The sequence below is a fragment of the Taudactylus pleione genome, unplaced genomic scaffold, assembly GCF_031769625.1.
Source record: "Taudactylus pleione unplaced genomic scaffold, aTauple2 ptg000579l, whole genome shotgun sequence".
NCBI classification, from domain to species: domain Eukaryota; kingdom Metazoa; phylum Chordata; class Amphibia; order Anura; family Myobatrachidae; genus Taudactylus; species Taudactylus pleione.
The window spans coordinates 5,782,600-5,804,046 of record NW_028284981.1 but is presented as its reverse complement, the minus strand read 5'-3'; the positions used below and the strand labels follow the sequence as shown (position 1 = coordinate 5,804,046).

The 21,447-nt window shown below is 47.4% G+C and overlaps 1 protein-coding gene across 1 annotated transcript in view; it reads left to right on the top strand.

The window, feature by feature from the left end:
• The first annotated feature begins 7,785 nt into the window (after positions 1-7,785).
• The window catches only part of TBC1D13 (TBC1 domain family member 13), a 31,929-nt gene continuing 18,267 nt past the window's right edge, over positions 7,786-21,447 (top strand). The window contains exons 1-5 of the mRNA XM_088453517.1: positions 7,786-7,919; positions 12,836-12,909; positions 14,576-14,616; positions 14,887-15,048; positions 15,277-15,359. Coding sequence (XP_088309643.1) covers positions 7,897-7,919; positions 12,836-12,909; positions 14,576-14,616; positions 14,887-15,048; positions 15,277-15,359 — 383 coding nt within the window. The 5' untranslated portion in view covers positions 7,786-7,896. The remainder of the gene's footprint in view (positions 7,920-12,835; positions 12,910-14,575; positions 14,617-14,886; positions 15,049-15,276; positions 15,360-21,447) is intronic.

Below are 21,447 nucleotides of genomic sequence, written 5' to 3'. Positions count from 1 at the left end.
GGGTTAACATACCGACACTTGTTGGACAGTATGCTAACCCACCCCCTCTCCCTACCCTAACCTTCCCCCCTAGTACCTGAACCTAACCTCCCCGCACCGTAAACCGAACCCACCCAACTTAGTGCCTAACCGCAACCCTCCGTACAGTGTCTAACCCTAACCCCTAAACCTCACCATAACCTTCCACCCAACCCCTCTACTTACCTTCGACATCCTGGCTGTCGGGATGCTGGCGCTGGGATTCTGACCGGTGTCGGGTTTCTGGACCCCGGTAATGTAAGCGCCTGCATCTCGACCACCGGGTTGCTGAACGCATCCGTCTCAGACAGCTTATCACATTTCTAAACTACCCATGTAACCTCCTATTAACTTCTGTTATAGGTTCACCTATCTTACAATAAATAATTTTAGTTCAATACTGTAAAGGTGTGTATCCACTAAAAGACATACAAACGAGAGCACGATTACGACATTGCAATCGTGCTGTCGTTTGTATGTCTAGTGATGCGCCTAGACTCGTTCAGTCCAGGCACATCCATCATCCCCGTACATGCTGAACCTGATGGGATCGTCAGGTTGACCAGCATGTACGGGCGATGATAGTTTGCAAAAACGACCAGCGGGCACGCGCATCGCTGGTCGTTTTTGTAATTTACATGCCCGACTTGTGGCCGATTTGAAGGCGCATGCACGATAACGTCATTATCGTGCAATCGCCTGTCAAAATCGCCTAGTGGATACCCGGCTTAAGTCTGGATAAAGAAAAGGGTTGTTTATTGTCTGGACAAGAGACCTTCTCAGGGATACACAGTTCTGCGATAGATCTGAGGACGCAGCCTCTTACAAACATTGATATATGAAATGTATGTTCACAGAATATACTATTTACTACCAAGCACAATGTAGTTTCACACCTTTCTACATACATTTTGCTAATTACTTAATGAACTCATACTTGGGGTCAGCCAGGTTGGCATAGCTAGGGGGCATACTTGGGGTCAGCCAGGTTGGCATAGCTAGGGGGCATGGTAAGGCATGGGGGGCGTGGCCGGGGACTTTACCCGGAATTAGAGGCAGAGCGGGGGTGTGACCACACAATTGTGTCATCGTGGCCCCGCCCCAGCTACTCTATGTCAAGATTACCGGCATTGTGAAGCAGGGGGCGGAGCCATGATGTCACAATTCAGCGCAAATCACATCATCCCCCCGCCCTGCATGGTTGCGTGTGTGGGAGGCCGGGGTGAGGCGATTTTTGGGAGCCTCCTGGACGTTCCAGGAGAGTAGTCAAGTATGCATTAACTCTAACCTATGATATTAAGGGCCAGATTCAGAGCCACATACTAAAGGTCAATGTTTACACAGTTGAGTGATTTTTTGCTACTGCGTGCACGAAAATCCCTAGCATGTGTTACACAGAGAGCATGCACAAAGGCGGTGTTGCAATCGAGACAGACAATGGCCCTCATTCCGAGCCGTACGCTCTGAGCAGAGCGCACGCTCTGAATGAGGGCCGGGCTCCATTTTCATGGAGCGTCCTCCTGGACGCTCGTATAGCTGTGGGTCACCACCCACAGGCTATACGAGCGTGTATTGTGATGGTCGCGATGGTCGAGACCATCGCGACCATCGAATTTGCGAGCCGGAGCCTGCGGTTGAGGTTTTCAACCGCAAGCTCCGGAGTGATTTTGGCTCTATCAGAGCCAAAATCACTCCCACTGACATCACTAGTGATGTCAGTGGGCCGGCTTCTGACGGGAGGCGTTCCCGTGTGAACGCCCCCGTCAGGGAGGCACGCCCCCGGCATGCCCACCAAAGGGGGCGTGCTGTCAATCAACATTGACAGCACGCCCCCTTTGATCGGACACAACGAGCGAAGGACTTTCCTTCGCTCGTCGCGTCTGGCGCATGCGCACGACGGAGCTCCCTCCGTCGTGCGCATGCTCAGTCCATAACATCGACCCACTTGCGAGCGGACAGCCGCTCGCGAGTGGGTCTGAATCAGGCCCAATATCAGAAATGTCTTCTAAAAGTGATACATACCTCCCAACTTTAATTAACTTCCCAAAAAGGGGTGTGGCATTGTGGAGTCGTGACCTTGTGGGAAACGCTGTATCTGCGAGTCATGCCCCCCATTTTCACAACGCTGGAGGCATGCCCATCGTTCCAGGAGCTGATAGGCATGCCCCCAGTCCCTCTCTCCAGTGCATAGATGTCAGGTGCATGCGCAGAGCATCTATTCACGATTTGCTTTGCTAAGCCTAGCAGTGGGTGACAGGGGGCCTCCAAACCTCAACCGCGGGACTCTGAGGCCCGCTGGTGGGATGGACGTTTGGGAGGTATGGTGATGGCGTTCCTGGGTGGTTCCTGGGAGGTGGCTTAGCACATGTACGGAGGTGGCCAGTCTTGGGGCCTCTAATGGGATTGTGGCAGGAATTTTGGTGATAGTGGTTACGTACACAGCTGCTCAACCACTCACACAGGAGGCTTATTTGGATGGAGAAACCGCACCTGCACTATCCCTTGAAAAAGAGTGTATTCGGGGGAGATCCCGCAAATATTGATTGATAAATAGGCCTGTAAGACCTTCACATCTGGCTGGACAAATTTTCAATATATAGCACTTACCTTCATGCATCAAACTCCTATTTCCCTATGGCTTGTAACCTTGCGGGCAGAGTTACAATCTTCTAACCTTTCTGTCTGTCTGTGTCATTACCCAGTTTTTATTACTATTTTGTTCCCAATTGTAAAGCGCAACGGAATATGATGCTGCTGTAGAAATAATGTAAATGAATAACTAAAAAATTTGTGCGTGGACATTGATACACTTAGTGGTTGCTCCGCACTAAGAAAGCAGTATATATGCAGGGGATGCAATGGGGAAGCCGGCTGACGTAAGCCCGACAGCCGGCTTCCCGACTGCATTATCCCGGCGAGGGTTAAATGACAGGCGTCTAAATCTAGACGCCTGTCATTTTTCCGACACCGGGAGACCGACGCCCGGCATCCTGATCAAAGGGAAAGCCGCGGGGGGGGGGAGGGTTAGGTTTAGAGCTCCCGGGGGGGGGGGACTTAGAGTTAGGCACCCCCCTCGGGAGGGTTAGGCTAGGGGGAGGGAGGGTTAGGGTTAGGCACCCCCCGGGGGACTTAGGTTTAGGCAGCGGGGAAGGGGGGGGTTAGGGTTAGGCACTTAGAGGGGGATTAGGGTTAGGCACCCCTAAGGAGGGTTAGGTTAGTAGACACTTACCTTAGGGCGATCGAGATTTCCAGGGCTGTCAGGCTTCCGCTGCCGGCCTCTGCTGTTTTGTCGGGCTGCCGTTGCCTGGATTCGAACTCCCGGTCATGCGGCCGCCGGGATAACATACCGATTCCATATGCAGATCTCAACAGGGATGCACTGAAAATGTTCTTTAAAATTTATTATATCAATTTCACCAATATTAGGCCTACATAGAAACCACTTCTATATACTGTATATTTACAGCCAGGAAACAAGTATTTTTTATTATTAATGAAATACATTTTGCTGTCTCTCAAAAAACAGGCTGCTTACACCAGCTCAATGTGCTTAACGATAAGTACAGCCTTGGTTGTCAGCAGGGCCCGGAGCAAGGGCCACATGAGCCTGGGGCTGGCAATGTTTAAGGGCCTATACTTAGAAGGGACAGGGCTGCCAAGAGCAGGGAATGGCCCGTGTGAAGGGGGTGTGTCAAAATTGCAGAAGGTGTCGCCACACCCCATTAAAAACAAACAAACATTGTTTCAGCTTGTGCGCTGGGGAAGCCCAGCGCATATCCGGGGGCGGGGGGGGGGACTCGATAAGGAGTCTCCCTTTGCAGCCCAGCACACAGCAGCGTGTGCTGGGCTACTCAGCTGACAAGGAGGATGGGGGCAGCGTCGAACCCGGGCCCCCCCCGCAATTAGTACCCGCTCTCCCCCTCTCGGTGGCCCTGATAAGGGAAGCAGCTGTGGTCAGTGCTGTATGGGTGTGGTGTGATCAGCAGGCCCGCCAAGAGCCGCGGCAGGCCCAGGTAACAGGGGGCGTGGCCACACCCCCTTCAAAAAATAAAAAGATTTTCAGTTCCGCGAAGCTGGCGAGGGGGGCGCACTGAGTCCCCTCAGCCTGGCGCAAAGCCAGAGGGGGCGCGATCAGTGTGATCGCTCCCCCGCACAGGCATAGGAGACTGCCGTGGCTGCTGCTCAGCAGCCACGGCAATCTCCCACTGCAGCTCAGCACACGCTGTATTCTGGGCTGCTGTGAGGGAGGGGAGGGTGGCGTAGGACCCGGGCCCCCGCCAGGCCCCTCAGGAAGCCCGGGCTCGGGTAATTTGTACCCGCTCCCCCCCTCTGTGCCCCTGGTGGTCAGTGCCGTGTGAGCATATACACTCCCTACTACACTATCAGCCCCAATGTCTCCATAAATATTTAAAAGTATAAAAATTACATCATTTTGTTTGGAAAATAGAAATATATTATTAATATTTATGATTTATGGACGACCATGTGGCCAGCTGGCGGCTGGTCATCATCACGTTGTCAGGATGACGGGACTATTTTTCCGTGGAGGCCTGAAGCTATAGCTCCGTCTGCCCCATTGTTAATCTGGCCTGGTTGTCATACTAGGAGGGACATTAGACTTGCGCTGGTAGTATACTGTAACATGAAAGAGGAGGATACTGGCAACTGTCCATGAAGCGTACAAAACAGGGGCATATTAAGAGAGGAGGGGGGCCTGTATGCAGTTTCCATCTGGGGCCCCCTCCTTTCTCTCTGGCAGCGCCGCAGCAGTAGACTTTGGGCACAGTCTATGCCCAGAGTCTACTGCACATGTGCAGGCCACCAGGCCAATGGCGCGGCAGCCATTTTCCCAGTGATTTTCCTGCCGCGCATGTGTAAAACACCGGGAAAATGCCTGCAGCGGCCATTTTCCAGGTGATTTTTACTGCGCTGATAGCGCCGATGTGGGACTCTCGAGAGGAATTAAAAATATGGGTGCAGGGTGTGTGGTGTGGGCCGCACACCCTGAACCCATTATAGATACGCTCCTGGTGCAAACTGGCCACACTTTGATTTCGACTAATTAGTTTATTCAATCCAGCAAAACTAGGCGACCATTGCAGAACACGTAGCCCTATTCTAGAGTGACATTCGGGGAAATTCAGTTATCAGTGAAGTCTGCAAAGGGAAGTCAGCGCGCCATGGGGACAAGTCTGAACGCTGTTACCTCGTGGACACCAATGGGGGTTGGAAAATTAGTGAAGTTTGGCTAATGGAATTCTCGTTGACGTGCGCAGACAAACTTCCCAACTGCACATCGCTGAAAATTCAATTTCCCACTTTGTATACAATTGCCATTGTTATTTCTGTCAGGACATCTCAGGCAAATTTCATTCCCTAAGGCTCGGACAAGAACACTGTAATCTAATCTAGTCTGTGCAATTTGGCCATCGACTGGTATGACTTGTTGGCTCACAAAACCAATCGGTTTGTAATATGTGGACCAGCATATAACACCATTACAGAAACAATCGGTTTGTAATGTGTGGACCAGCATATAACACCATTACAGAACCAATCGGTTTGTAATGTGTGGATTAGCATATAACACCATTACAGAAACAATCGGTTTGTAATGTGTGGACCAGCATATAACATCATTACAGAAACAATCAGTTTGCAATGTGTAATGTGTGGACCAGCATGTAACATCATTACAGAAACAATCGGTTTGTAATGTGTGGACCAGCATATAACACCAATACAGAACCAAACGGTTTGTAATATGTGGACCAGCATATAACACCATTACAGAACCAATCGGTTTGTAATGTGTGGACCACTATGTAACATCATTACAGAAACAATCGGTTTGTAATGTGTGGAGCAGCATGTAACATCATTACAGAAACAATCTGTAATATATGGACCAGCATATAACATCATTACAGAACCAATCTGTTTGTAATATGTGGACAAGCATATAACATCATTACAGAACCACATACTGATATTGATTTTTCTCATATTCAAGAGCAGTAAATAATAGTTGTCTACTTTTGTAGTTCCCTCCCTGCTGAAGCCCAGAGAGGAGAAGCAGATGGGCAGTGATGGATGGCGGGGAAGGACTATTTGCATAATTAGGCCTACCCCTCATGACAAAATGCAGCAAATTGTGCATATTTGAATAGGGGGCGGGGTCTAACAACATCATTATCATAGAATTGCATCGCTAGCCCGCGCCCCTTCCTCACGGACCACGGATTCCCGATATTATTCTTTCCATTCTGCCCACTTCGCTAGGAAATAGGAGCATGTTAATAGATTCTTCTGTACAAATCACATGTATTTACAAATAAAATTGCTGAATTTAAATGCGGAATGAATAGAAATTAAATCACTTTTCTATCGTAGCCCTTCAGTTTTTGTTTTTTTTTGTCATTAAAGAAATAAATATCACACCAAAAATAGGAACATATATGAAAAAAGGGTAGAATATCCGGTACAACTGGCAGGCAACATGTGGCACTCCAGCTGCTCTGGAACTACATATCCCAGCTTGCCCTGCTAGTTTTGCTAGGGTATGCTGGTATGTGTAGTTCCACAGCAGCTGGACTGCAACACCTACTCTAGAATGTAATCTCTCTCACCGTATTGTTTTCTCCAAGTCATTATGTCATTTACGGGTTATAATTATGTCAAATTGCTTTTTTTAGTACTTGTTTACTTTGGCCACGTATGTCATTTTATTTTATGTTTTATTCTGTATGTAAAACTCTATGGAACCCTTGTTGTGCCATATAATAAAAAGATAATAACTTTGGGTTCAATCCAATGGTTTGCGAAGGGTGCGAGTTGCTGATGTCACGGCGTTAAAATGCTGGCAACTGCACCGCTTCTCGCACCCCTCTACTAGCCCAAATTCGCACAATTTTGCTTGCAGCCCTATGGGGCAAGGGTTGCTGCTATTTCCAAGTTGGAGAAAGGACCTCTGTGACGTAGACACCACGTGACTGCTGCAGGAGGCTGGACCGCTCCTGCGTTACCATCCACTAGGGCATAGAGGGGGAATAAATATCTGTGGCGAGCGTAGCGAGGGAACACTTTTGGTCCCCCGTTACCATCCCCGCCCCTCCCCCTTTCAGGCCGAGTCACGTGGGTGTGACGTCACAGGGCCATCAGCCCTGTATAGTCTAGACCTAACCATGGGGCAAGTTCAGGCTGCCGTCAAGTGCGGCTGTTGTCGCGATTACTCACACCCGTGAGATCATTGCAGACAATTGAATTGAGCCCAATGTACGTTTAATGTGCACAGCACTGCGTACATCTTGTGGCGCCTTATAAATAAGCTAATAATAATAGGTTAACCTCCAAATAAGAAAACTGTACCTCACAAACAAGAACAGTTATTTATAACCCTGTGACATATGGTAATTTGACATTTAAAAAATAAAATAAAAAAACACTTTGAAGGTTTTACTACGAGGATAAATGGTTTTAATTTCAGGGTAAGCATTAAGTTTGGAGTAACAAAATGTTACAACACTATTGGAACCAAGGACAATTTAAACAACCCATTCACGTAGTCTAGGATATTCAATTATCATTGACAATGAAGATCATAAATGTTTAGCCCCAGGATAGGTTTTCCCTCCTAATATCTTACTTACTGCATGACTAATAGCCAGATACTATACAGATAGCCTAATACTATGCTGGTGGACCCTGATCATGATGATGTCTCAGGCAGCAGCGTATCCTCTGCCTGAGGAGGGGAGGGGAGGGGAGGGGAGGAGGAGATGCCTGATACAGAGTGTATTACTGCTCTCAGGGTTCCTGTTTCCTGTGCCACCATGATCCTGCCCTCCCCCAGCATCCAGGAACCCACCGGAAGTCAACATGTCGAGTCTGCACAAGAGCAAGTAAGAGATCTCCGCTTCAAGGGCCCCTTATGGCTGGTCTCAGGGGCCAGGGGGAGGGGGGAGAATGCATGCAAGCTTCACTACGTTCTGTAGTGGGGGGATAAATGCACCTGCATGTAGCTGTTACTGAGGCTGCTTCACATGCATTGTGTTGTTGCTGTGATGAGGAGGGTCAGGAGTATATGGTTATTACTGAGGGTGCTTTGTGTTGTTGCTGTGATGAGGAGAGACAGGAGTATATGGTTATTATTACTGAGGGTGCATTGTGCTGCTGCTGTGATGAGGAGGGTCAGGGGTATATGGTTATTATTACTGAGGGTGCATTGTGCTGCTGCTGTGATGAGGAGGGTCAGGAGTATATGGTTATTATTACTGAGGGTGCATTGTGCTGCTGCTGTGATGAGGAGGGTCAGGGGTATATGGTTATTATTACTGAGGGTGCATTGTGCTGCTGCTGTGATGAGGAGGGTCAGGAGTATATGGTTATTATTACTGAGGGTGCTTTGTGTTGTTGCTGTGATGAGGAGGGTCAGGGGTATATGGTTATTATTACTGTGGGTGCATTGTGATGCTGCTGTGATGAGGAGGGTCATGGGTATATGGTTATTATTACTGAGGGTGCATTGTGCTGCTGCTGTGATGAGGAGAGTCAGGAGTATATGGTTATTATTACTGAGGGTGCATTGTGCTGCTGCTGTGATGAGGAGGGTCAGGAGTATATGGTTATTATTACTGAGGGTGCATTGTGCTGCTGCTGTGATGAGGAGGGTCAGGAGTATATGGTTATTATTACTGAGGGTGCATTGTGCTGCTGCTGTGATGAGGAGGGTCAGGAGTATATGGTTATTATTACTGAGGGTGCATTGTGCTGCTGCTGTGATGAGGAGGGTCAGGAGTATATGGTTATTATTACTGAGGGTGCATTGTGCTGCTGCTGTGATGAGGAGGGTCAGGAGTAAATGGTTATTATTACTGAGGGTGCATTGTGCTGCTGCTGTGATGAGGGTCAGGAATATATGGTTATTATTACTGAGGGTGCATTGTGCTGCTGCTGTGATGAGGAGGGTCAGGGGTATATGGTTATTATTACTGAGGGTGCATTGTGCTGCTGCTGTGATGAGGAGGGTCAGGAGTATATGGTTATTATTACTGAGGGTGCATTGTGCTGCTGCTGTGATGAGGAGGGTCAGGAGTATATGGTTATTATTACTGAGGGTGCATTGTGCTGCTGCTGTGATGAGGAGGGTCAGGAGTATATGGTTATTATTACTGAGGGTGCATTGTGCTGCTGCTGTGATGAGGAGGGTCAGGAGTATATGGTTATTATTACTGAGGGTGCATTGTGCTGCTGCTGTGATGAGGAGGGTCAGGAGTATATGGTTATTATTACTGAGGGTGCATTGTGCTGCTGCTGTGATGAGGAGGGTCAGGAGTATATGGTTATTATTACTGAGGGTGCATTGTGCTGCTGCTGTGATGAGGAGGGTCAGGAGTAAATGGTTATTATTACTGAGGGTGCATTGTGCTGCTGCTGTGATGAGGGTCAGGAGTAAATGGTTATTATTACTGAGTGCATTGTGCTGCTGCTGTGATGAGGAGAGACAGGAGTAAATGGTTATTATTACTGAGAGTGCATTTTGCTGCTGCTGTGATGAGGAGAGTCAGGAGTAAATGGTTATTACTGAGGGTGCATTGTGCTGCTGCTGTGATGAGGAGGGTCAGGAGTATATGGTTATTATTACTGAGGGTGCATTGTGCTGCTGCTTTGATGAGGAGGGTCAGGAGTAAATGGTTATTAGGTTCAGTATGGCCGGCGGTTCAAATCCCAACAGCGGCATCTCGGCAGCAGTGAAAATCCCGATCGTCGAGAGGTAAGTATTGACTAATCTGTTCTCCCCCCTAACCCTCCCTTAGGGGTGCCTAACCCTAACCTCCCCCCGGGGGTGCCTAACCCCAACCCTCCCCAGCCTAACCCTAAACTCCCGAGGGGGGGGGGTTGCGTAACCCTGTCGTCCCCCCCCCCGGGAACCCTGAACCTAACTCTCCCCCACCCCCCACAGCTGTCCGCGCCCGGCGCCTGGCTTACCCTTGATCGGTAAGCTGGGTGTCAGGCTCCCGGCGTAGGTAAATTGACAGGCGTCGGGATTTCGACGCCTGTCATTTAGCCCTTGCCGGGATTAGACAGTCGGGAAGCCGACGGTCGGGATTCCGTCCATTGGCTTTCCGACTGCTTCCCGGTTGTTATTACTGAGGGTGCCTTGTGCTGCTGCTGTGATGAGGAGGGTCAGAAGTAAATGGTTATTACAGTGGGTGCATTGTGCTGGGATGAAGACGAGCAGGAGTATATGGTTATTATTACTGAGGGTGCATTGTGCTGCTGTGATTAGGAGGGTCAGGAGTAAATGGTTATTACTGTGGGTGCATTGTGCTGGGATGAGGAAGAGCAGGAGTATATGGTTATTATTATTACTGAGGGTGCACTGTGCTGGGATGAGGAATAGCAGGAGTAAATGGTTATTACTGTGGGTGCATTGTGCTGGGATGAGGAAGAGCAGGAGTATATGGTTATTATTATTACTGAGGGTGCATTGTGCTGCTGTGATGAGGAAGAGCAGGAGTAAATGGTTATTACTGTGGGTGCATTGTGCTGGGATGAGGAAGAGCAGGAGTATATGGTTATTATTATTACTGAGGGTGCATTGTGCTGGGATGAGGAAGAGCAGGAATATATGGTTACAATGACAGAAAGTAGATGCAATGTACCTGTGTACAGTCACCTATCACAGCATGTTCAGTCAGCTCCATTTGGGGTGGGCAATAAGCAGCCCCCCAGCTGTTGTAGAACTGCACATCCCAGCATGCCCTGCCACAGTTTTCTTCTTTGGCCATGCTTAAACTGTTGCAAGGCATGCTGGGATGTGTAGTTCAACAACAGCTGGAGGGCCTATTGCCCATCCGTTAACCTCTGTATGCCTGTTGCAGTCAGTGGATCTCCTGCTACAGGCAACTACTCTGTTTAAGGTGCTGTCAGAAAGGGATTACATTAATTCTCCACCTTCTATGTAATCTGGTACACTGCAACTGTTTCTAGGGAAATGGTTATTGTATTAAGTTACAGGGCAGGTCAGAGTTCGTCAAGCTACAGCTCTCCAGCCGCTGCGGAGCTGCAACTTCCATTGTGGCAGGGAGTGCTGAGACTTGTAGTTCTGCACTAGCTGGAGAGCCACAGTTTTCCTGTCTGAAGTATAATGTTATAAGTATGGTCTTAAAATGCCCTCATAAGTGCAGATCTAATCGTTGAATGACCAGCTCAAGTCTAGACACGTGTTTCCAGTTTGCTCAGACACGTACAACGCATGGCCATATAGGACAGGTATATGTGTTCTGTGGTCCAGCTTAGTGACTGAATCTCATAGGGGCCAATTATAGTCAAGCTTCCATTTTACATCCTCCGATATTTGGATTTTACTGTTTTTTTTTCCCCTCTCTTTGCCCCCTTACTGCATTATGCAAATAAATGGGCTATTTCCCATTTGGGGGCAGAGCGGGTTTGTGGCTGGCCACCGTTCCTGGAGGGACGTGGCCAGAGTCTGCGTCGGTGGATACAGATTTCCTGGCCTCGCAAGTGACCAGGCTCCAGCCAGGCTGAAGTGAGTTTCAGCTTACGCAGCCTGGCCAAAGGAGCGACTATCGGTCGTGATGGTGATCCGAGGCGGCGTCTATGGACGCTGCAGTTGGATCGCAATTTCCTATAGACGCACCACCTGCTGCATTTGCATTTTGTTGGATGGTGTTGTGCAGCCGCTTCTGTGCAGCTGTGCAATATCATCCATCTTTGTATCGGGCCCATACGCCGTCTGCTATTGGCAGATATTGTGCACATAACATGGGGCTGGTGCAAGTACAGATTCTAATGATGGTGGTTGCGTCTGCAGACGGATACCCAGTGTGCGGGCCAGGCTTGCACGGGTCGCGGCTCAGTGGAAAAGGGTCCCTGAAAAATAACCCGGGTCAAGTGACCTGGGAATCCAGCCCAGGTAGCTACCAGGGTCGGACCCAGGATGGACTTGGGTAATGGTGCAGTGTAAACGGCGTGACCCGAGTTATCCAACCTGGGTCATGCCTAAAATGAGCTGATTGGTGGTTGTGGAGCAATCATCTCCTCCTACTTTTTATGACCTCACAAGTTTAGCAGGGTAGTCCCGGGTTCAGTGTGAACGGTGCTGACCTGGGAATAACCCAGATCGAAGGTGCAGTGTAAACAGGGACTGACCTGGGTTGGAACCATGTCCGAAAAACCCAGGTCGGACCCGAGTTTTTGGTGGAAAAGGGGTATTGGTGTTACATGGGAGCTTAGTCAATTATCATTTAAGGCTTTTTAAAAAAAAATTTTTACTTATGCACAATTAATGAACTATTGTTTGGGAAATTTGGTTAAACACAGACAATTCTCCTTGTGCAGCCATCTTGAAGTAGCTTGCGCACGATAATTAGGACGGATGTAAGAGCTTTGTTTTATCAGTAAAGTGTTCTGGAGAAACAGTTATTAAAAAGCCACATTGGTGTTAAGTGCTGAAGGGTTATATCTGATGTGCATGTATCAAGTCATGATCTTTGATTTCGTGGCTGGACCAGTATTCTTGAGAATGCGGCAAATCCATTCCCTGGGAACGAGTGATGTCACTTGTTCTTAGTGGATTGAGCACCCGCATTATGATGAATATTGTGTGATCACAAATTTCAATATTATGTGACCCTAATCTGCTCATGTTCTTAAGTTGTAGACTCCCTGATAAGAACTGTCTGTGTCTGTGCTTGCTGAGCATATCTGTATTTTATTTTCCATGCCGGAAGGACTCGTTGTTTAACAGAACCAGCAGACAGTGAACAGTCAGGTGATGTTTTTCTATTTGCAGAATTGCAGAGTTCCAAAGCCTGCTCAGTGATCCGCAAATCAACCTACCTGTGATGAGGGAGCTGTGCTTTAACGGTGAGCTGGTTCATCATGATTCACAGGACGCTTAGGACTTTGGCTCTTGAAAACTTCTCTTGTTTCCACAAATTGGCAAACATAAGACATTCAGGGTGATTTTTAGTTAATTTAGCTTGGGAGTATAATTAGCTATTTAAATGTAAAAGTGAACAAGATATACACAACTGTTAAACATTTACAAGTGACTGTCTGTTTATTTATCCCTTAACAGTATGTTAAATATTTGCATTTTGTATTTACTTGTTATATTCATATAACCTTTTGTTTACTGCTATCAGTCATTAAAGACATATGTACTGCATAAAAGAAAAATGCTTCCCCTTAAATATCACAAATCCATATATATGGATGTCATGTAAGACAAAGTGAACATATGATCGCGTCATGTATATTGCATGTTCAAACTGTAAGCCTATTGACGAATGCCAGAAGAAGCCGCTTTGAATGTGCCATCAGATTAGTGTCCTTAGTAAATGGACATAGGCCCAGTCCTGCATGCCTGTTCTATTACTTTTTGCAGTCACCTATGATGCTTCTCTTCTGTACTTGTCCCTGCAATTTCCTAGGCTTCACTATGAAGACGTGTGTAGGAGCAGGAGACCTCATAATTAGCTATGTTGTGGAGGAGCTGGAAGAGGTGTTTACCCACCCTCCGTCCCAATTATGGCCACATTCCTGTCATGTCCGGGACTACCATCAGAAACTTCAGGCTCAGTACGAACAGGGGGTTGCTACCACTGTGTGTGGCCATGGCCATATTGGGGACCAACAACAGATGCTGTGCCACTGCTGAAGGGGGAGGGGTCACACCATGTAGGGGGCGTGGCTGCACCTCTTTCCCAGTAGCTGATACTTTGTACCCGGTATCCCCGGTCATGTCTCAGGGGACTAACAATGGATGGCCCCTTTGCAGTGATCGCCAGAGCAATCTAAATAGAATGACCCTTCACAGTTCCAGCTACATTTTACATTGATGGTCTGTGATGAGTGTGCTCATGGATCCCCACTTTCACCTGCGTTCAAGCTGCAGTAATCTCCTCTTCAGCAGCCTTGAAAAGCAGCACTTAGTAAGTTTCCCGCTTGCTGTTTATTTGCCTCCATAGAAAGCTGTACATTTGTCTGTTAGCTGCCAAGCTTTTCAGTATAAGGGGTCTATTTACTAAGTAGTGTTAGGAGACAGAGTGAAAAGTGATAAGGTGCCAGCCAATCAGCTCCTAACTCTCATCTTTCAAACAGCCTTTGAGATGACAGTTGGGAGCTGATTGGCTGGCACTTATCACAGACTTATCGCTTTTCACTCTGTCTCCTAACACTGCTTAGTGTATAGACCCCTTAGTGGTATAAGTGAGGACAGACCGTGATTTAGATGCAAGCAGGAAGGCACAGGCTGAGCATTAGGTAGTGAGAGGAGGAGGTACACCCAACAGCACAGAGTAATGATGTGCGGATCAATCTGATTTAGGGGTCTATTTACTAAGCAGTGTTAGGAGACAGAGTGGAAAGTGATGACAGTTGGGAGCTGATTGGCTGGCACCTTGTCACTTTTCACTCTGTCTCCTAACACTGCTTAGTAAATAGACCCCTCAGTGTCAGACGCACCTTTGCAGGAAATGAAGTTTCTACGATTTTGAGATGATCATTTTTTTTTCTTATCTTTTGTCAGGAATCCCATTTGAAGCAGGTATCCGGTGTCTCTGTTGGAAGGTGAGTTTCCCTTTTAGACTGTAGTTAACGTCTAGACCAGTGGTGTCAAACTTGGGCCCTTCAGCTTTTGTGGGACTACATATCCCAGCATGCCCTGCCACACTTGTAGCATGCCCTAATAGCAAAACTGTGCCACTGCATGCTGGGATGTGTAGTTCAGCTGCAGGGCCCGAGTTTGACACCACTGGTCTAGACTTTGAGTTTTAATCCAGTATTGAAAATGTCCAGCTACTTTTATTATTTATTTATTTTATTTTGCTTTGTTTGCAGATCTTGTTAAACTATCTCCCCACAGACCGATTATCATGGGACTCTGTGCTGAAAAAACAAAGGGAAACCTACGACCACTTTTTGAAAGAAATGATCATCCAGCCAGGAATCGCCAAAGCCAATCTCGGCTTGTCCAGAGAAGATGTCACTTTGGAAGACCATGTAATTATGACATATTTAGATCTACAGATTAGTTAAAATGACATAGTATAGTCACTAGGTTAAAAATAAATAATACATGGGGTTATATCTGGTCTTTGGCTACGAATCCCCTTTTCAATTTAAAATGAAAAAGATTTAAAAAAAAAATGCTTATTTTAATGTTTTGTCTAGAACAGTTAAAGTCAATGGTAAATTGTTTTATTGACAGTCACATATCCTGTTTTACAGCCGCTCAATCCTAACCCTGATAGCCGGTGGAACACTTATTTCAAAGATAACGAGGTTCTGCTACAGATAGACAAGGATGTCAGGTAAACCAAGTGGCTGCTGCTTAGGATGACTGCTGACAGTGTCACTGCTCAGGATACCTAAGACAGGACTGTCGGTGGTTTCCTGTTAGTAACTTTAGCTAGAATGCTGCTTAACCAGTCTCCTCTCCTTTTATTCGCATACCAGAGCCTCTGGCATTAAACAGGAGATGCCTGCAGGAAAGAGAGGAGGCAGATTAAATAACTTAAACAAAGTAAGCGGTACTGGCAGATATAGGCAGCGTGATATGATTTTATTTTTAGCTGAAACTGTTTCACGGTGATGTGCACTTTAATACTGTATATATTGCATTGATCGGCGTCCATGTGGTAGATGGTCAGTACATAGATAGTCAATAGGTCGAAACCAAATGGGTGACCGGTAGTGTTCACACTAGTGCAGGCAGGGGGCCTGTCAGAAAAGGGCACTTAAGCACGTGCATGCCCGCAAAAGGGACGTGGGACGGCATCTATTCACACGCCAGTAATTGTGTCACCGGAAACCCCCTACGCAGGACGTTTTGGCCCACTGGTGGGGACTGATGTTTCAGCGGGGAGCTGCCATATGGCCAGGGCTCAGGATCATTTTGGCCACAAAGGAGAAGTTCTTAAACAATCTCTGCATTCAGCTTGCACAGCTGTGATCATTGCAATTTTTACAGTCAGTTTGTGTTTTGCTCACATAAAACTGTCGCCATGAGGCACAATTGTTACCTATGTTAAACTTTTGAAATCTTCTCTTTTTATTGCGTTCGTTTTAAGCTTCATTTCCCTGGGGTCCACTGGGGGACACTGGTGACTGTGGGAGCTCGAGCACTATAAGACATTCTTTGCTGAAGCCTGAGAGCTCTTTTGACCAGATAACCTCGCTCCTCCAGATGATCACATTTTTGTCACTGATAGTATAGACGGTAGGTACTCGTCCCGGAGTGACCTGTGTAGGCTTACATCACAACTCCTAGGGATTCCTTCTTGACGTCAGTAACAACATGTTACTGACTCCTCCCACTGCGTAGTGGGCAGGTAATTCGCTGCCACCACCAGACTCCTACACCAACACCTAGAACCGCTCGTCCCACCCAGGCTCCTACCTCTGGCACCTTTAACCACTTACTTCTTGGTATGTGTAGACACACTGCAACAACACTTCCAGGGTAATGTTGACTAATTCCCACTGGTCCCTCCCTATGGACCAGTCTGCACTCTGTAGCTGGCAGAGGGTTTCAGCTCGGAGGCACTGGGCTCAATCGAAGATGTATGGAGAACAGAATAGTGTGTTGCGATATTCTGGTGATCACAGGATACCATCAAATGCAGGCGTCTTAAGGCAAGATGTTTATTGCTAATATGTCTTAAAAAAGACAGGTCCCTTTTAAAGGTGCTTGTAACAATCACAGCATACAGATATTCCTCAGAAGGCATTCCTCTCTGACTACATATACTGACTACAGAGCCACCTCTGCCCTTTGTTATATTAAGATGACACAATACAGCAGACTGTAAACCTCTAAGACAAGTATCCAAATCAGACAACAGTCATCAAAATTTATATATAATATGTGTGTGTGTAGTGTTCACTCTAGCTCCGGTGGCAGGCACCCGAAAAGGGGGAGTGGTCATGGAAAAGGGGGCGTGTCTATAAGACGCGTCACCCTTTTCGTCACTCTTGGGGGCGTTACCGGCACATACGGACACGCCGGGCAGCCCCCAAGCGCTGCTGACAGGGGCCCGGCGTCTCTTCACCGGTGGTGACCGGGTCACCGCACATTTCCCCACCTGCGGAACACTGCGACCCTCGGGTGAAGACTGCGCCCGCAGGCTGTGGTTGCAGGGTGCTTTTTGCCCTCCAGAAGGAGGGCAGGGAGCCACGCCGCGCCCTGCTGATACAGCCTAGCGGGGATGCTATGTGTGTACATTTCACCGAAACTGGTCAAGTGCATCCTTCCTTTGATAAAGCCATCACACAGGAGACCCCTTAGTGTGCATTTCACAGAAAGTGCTTTAAACAAAGGCTTGGTCAGTCACCACCATACCCCATGCTTGTGTCAGAGCAATTGCCACATCACTTCCTATGTTCCTATGCAATTCCTATAAGTGAACAGCACATTTAATATAACTTGTTAAAACACATTATTACATGTACAGTACATGGCGCCCAGGGCTGTAACTTGGTTGGTGCAACGGCACAGGTCACCGCAGGGCAGGGGGGCGCTGTTCGGAGGCGCCTGTCAATTTTCTGTGTATAATCATTCTCACGTATAGATTCCTCTTCTTTTATCCCCGGCATCTCCTGGCCGTCCCTATCTCCTCCCTGGCTGACTCCCCCTCCACCTGGCCACCTCCCCAAGCACCTTCTGTCACATCTTCCTTTATTTAACACACACATTTCAAAATACTGTCACACCCGGGATTCGATCTGTCTCCTCTGCATAATTATTGTGTATCATCACTGCAGTGGTACAGAGGGATCGGTACCCTCTCATCATCGTACAGGCTAAAAATCATATTTATCATGCCCCTTCCCCAAGAGGCCACGCCCCCTTTTTGGGCGCACTTTTTATGTCCGTGATAAGAGCACCAAAAATCTAGTTACGGCTCTGATGGCGTATAGCTCCAATAGTTCATATGAAAAAGGCACTGCAGAACAAGAGATTGCCCCGCTCAGTGCGGTGCCTGCCATCTTGAGCACATGGGCTGGGTCTCTGGCTAGACCTCCCTTTATATTCCCTAGCTCTTTCAGGTGTTTTTTTTTTTTTTTTTTTTTTTAAATATCCAGAACAATTTTTCAATGTTGCCCTGCGTTATGTTATATTTGTCATTTTCCTGGCTCTGTAAAGTGCCCTGGTTTACAAATGAAGCGACTATGTGTTTCTCCCCTCAGTTAAAGATTTAAAGGCCCCCCGTACACGGCACGATATGCATGCCGATCCGACGGATCGGCGCGATATTGGTACTATATCGTGCAGTGTATGGGCACGATATCGTACCTGATATTGTGTGCGCGCTCCCGCTGGGTCGTACATCGCATCCCCAGGTCTTCCTACAAAACCATCTGACCTGGGATGCGATGTACGATCCCATTCAGATGAAGGAGGGGAAAGCCGGCATATCGTGTGGTATGCGGGGATCGCATGATTGCCGGCGTTGACAGCATGATCCGTCTGCCGACAGATTGGCAGTCGCCCTACACGGTGCATCGCACGGTGTATGGCCACCTTAAGGTCTTTCTCCTTTCCCAGAGTGGATGGGGAGAAATGAAAAATGGATACCCCTTATGAGAGGTAATCCAAAGCTGCTGCTATCCTTATTCTCAATGCTGCCTCAATTGAAGATGGTTCAGACAAAAATTATGGAGCCACCTTGAAATATATTTTTGTGGTCTCCATTAGACAAAATCTGGATTAAGCGTGGATTATTTGATATTGAATGGTGGGAGCATCTTTACGAATGCCTTCAATCTGGCAGACCAAGGTCAAAACTTTCAATTGTCGGATCATATTGTGGAGTCTTCTGAGTACTTGGGTGATGCAGCCTTGGATTCTGGCCTTAGTGCGTCCAGTATTTCGACTCCAGTTTTAACAGCCTCAGAGACACTCTAGCTCAAGGTATGGGTGGCTGCGCATCCAAGAGAACTGCGGAGTCTGGGCCTGATTCAGAGCCGGCTCCTTCATGCGCGAGACCCGGCTAGCGATGGGCAATCCGTCGCTCCGGGTCTCGCACCAAAGGGGGCGAGCTGTCGATGTTGAGTGACAGCTCGCCCCCTTTGGTGGGCGGGCCGGGGGAACGCCTGCCGTTTGGGGGCGGCCCCACTGACATCATGAGTGATGTCAGTGGAGAGATTCCGGCTCTGTTAGAGCCGAAATCTCTCTGGGGCTTGCGGCCACGAGACCCTACCACAAGGGTCTCGTCGCAAGCCCGATGGTCGCGATGGTCTTAACCATCGCGACCATCATCATGGCCGCTCGCAATAGGCCGATTTCCCCCCCCCCCCCCCCCAAAAAAAAAGCCCAGCCCTGTTTCAGAGCGAGCGCTCTGTCATTCGTAGGCAGTGTGCTTTCTACTTCCGAGCTAGACAAAATGATCAGTTGGGTCACACAGGGAAGGCTAAACTACCTATTAAGGCTCCTAAATTTAAAGACTCAAGGATTGCAACCTAAAGTCCTTCCAATACACTCAGAGGGGCTTATATTGAGACTAAATATCCCAACATATCCTATTTCCGTCTGAATTAAGGCCCACAGGGGTCTGTGGGCCTTATTCAGTACGGATTGCTATTGCGATCGCAAATGCGATAACGCACGCAGACTCTCTGCGAAAATATGCTAATGAATGCTATCGCAATGCCGTCACACAGCCACAGCAAGCATAGAGACGCCTACTGCCGCCCACTACCGCTATCTCACATCCGTAATACATTGCAGTACTGCGTATACATCGGGAACATTGAGTAACATCGGCCCCTCATGCACAATTACATCAGGTCTGACCTTACCTAGAAATTGGAAACCTCGTATGCTGTTGCACTGGCTAATTTATGCACGCCCAGACGAAGGCATTCATACAGACAGGCACGCCTGCGTTTCTCCGACCACCAACCCCGTCACCACCCCCAAACACTCACTGCCCTGTCAATCACTCTGCGTGGTCTTGGATCGCAGTGATGCGTTCGCACACTGTGACGCATGTGCAGTGCGCAATAATCGTTTGCCTGCGTGCGTAATCGCAATAGCAATCCCTAATGAATCAGGCCCTATGTACTAAGCCTTTGAGAGAGAGAAATTGGATGGAGATAAAGTACCAACCATTCAGCTCCTAACTGTCATTTTTATAGGCTGTGTTTGAAAAATAACAGGAGCTGATTGGTTGGTGCTTTTATCTCCATCCACTTTAGCTCTCTCCAAGGCTTAGTACATAGACCCCATAGTCCGCAAATACAGCTTTATGATATCACAACCGAACTTGCCGGACTCTTTCACTGCGACCATAAATTACACCCAGTCTTTCTTTTTCCCCTGCTGTATTTATTATATAAAACCAAGATAAAGGGCCACATGTAATAGGGTGAGAAAATGTTAAAGAAGAAAAAAAAAACATTATATTGGTCGAGTTGTATCTTCAAAATAGGAAAACATCTGGATGAGAATTTAAATCGTGAGTTTTTTTGAGTCGAAAAACATGTGAGTGTGCCTGTTCTCAGACTCTATTACATTGGGCGAGTATAAAAACCTCCGAGTGTGCCTGTTCTCAGACTCTATTACATTGGGCGAGTATAAAAACCTGTGAGTGTGCCTGTTCTCAGACTCCATTACATTGGGCGAGTATAAAAACCTGTGAGTGTGCCTGTTCTCAGACTCTATTACATTGGGCGAGTATGCCTGTTCTCAGACTCTCTTACATTGGGTGAGTATAAAAACATGTGAGTGTGTCTGTTCTCAGATTCTATTACATTGGGCGAGTATAAAAACATGTGAGTGTGCCTGTTCTCAGATTCTATTACATTGGGCGAGTATAAAAACATGTGTGTGTGTCTGTTCTCAGATTCTATTACATTGGGCGAGTATAAAAACATGTGAGTGTGCCTGTTCTCAGACTCTATTACATTGGGCGAGTGTGCCTGTTCTCAGACTCTCTTACATTGGGCGAGTATAAAAACCTGTGAGTGTGCCTGTTCTCAGATTCTATTACATTGGGCGAGTATAAAAACCTGTGAGTGTGCCTGTTCTCAGACTCTATTACATTGGGCGAGTATAAAAACCTCCGAGTGTGCCTGTTCTCAGACTCTATTACATTGGGCGAGTATGCCTGTTCTCAGACTCTCTTACATTGGGTGAGTATAAAAACATGTGAGTGTGTCTGTTCTCAGATTCTATTACATTGGGCGAGTATAAAAACATGTGAGTGTGCCTGTTCTCAGATTCTATTACATTGGGCGAGTATAAAAACATGTGTGTGTGTCTGTTCTCAGATTCTATTACATTGGGCGAGTATAAAAACATGTGAGTGTGCCTGTTCTCAGACTCTATTACATTGGGCGAGTGTGCCTGTTCTCAGACTCTCTTACATTGGGCGAGTATAAAAACCTGTGAGTGTG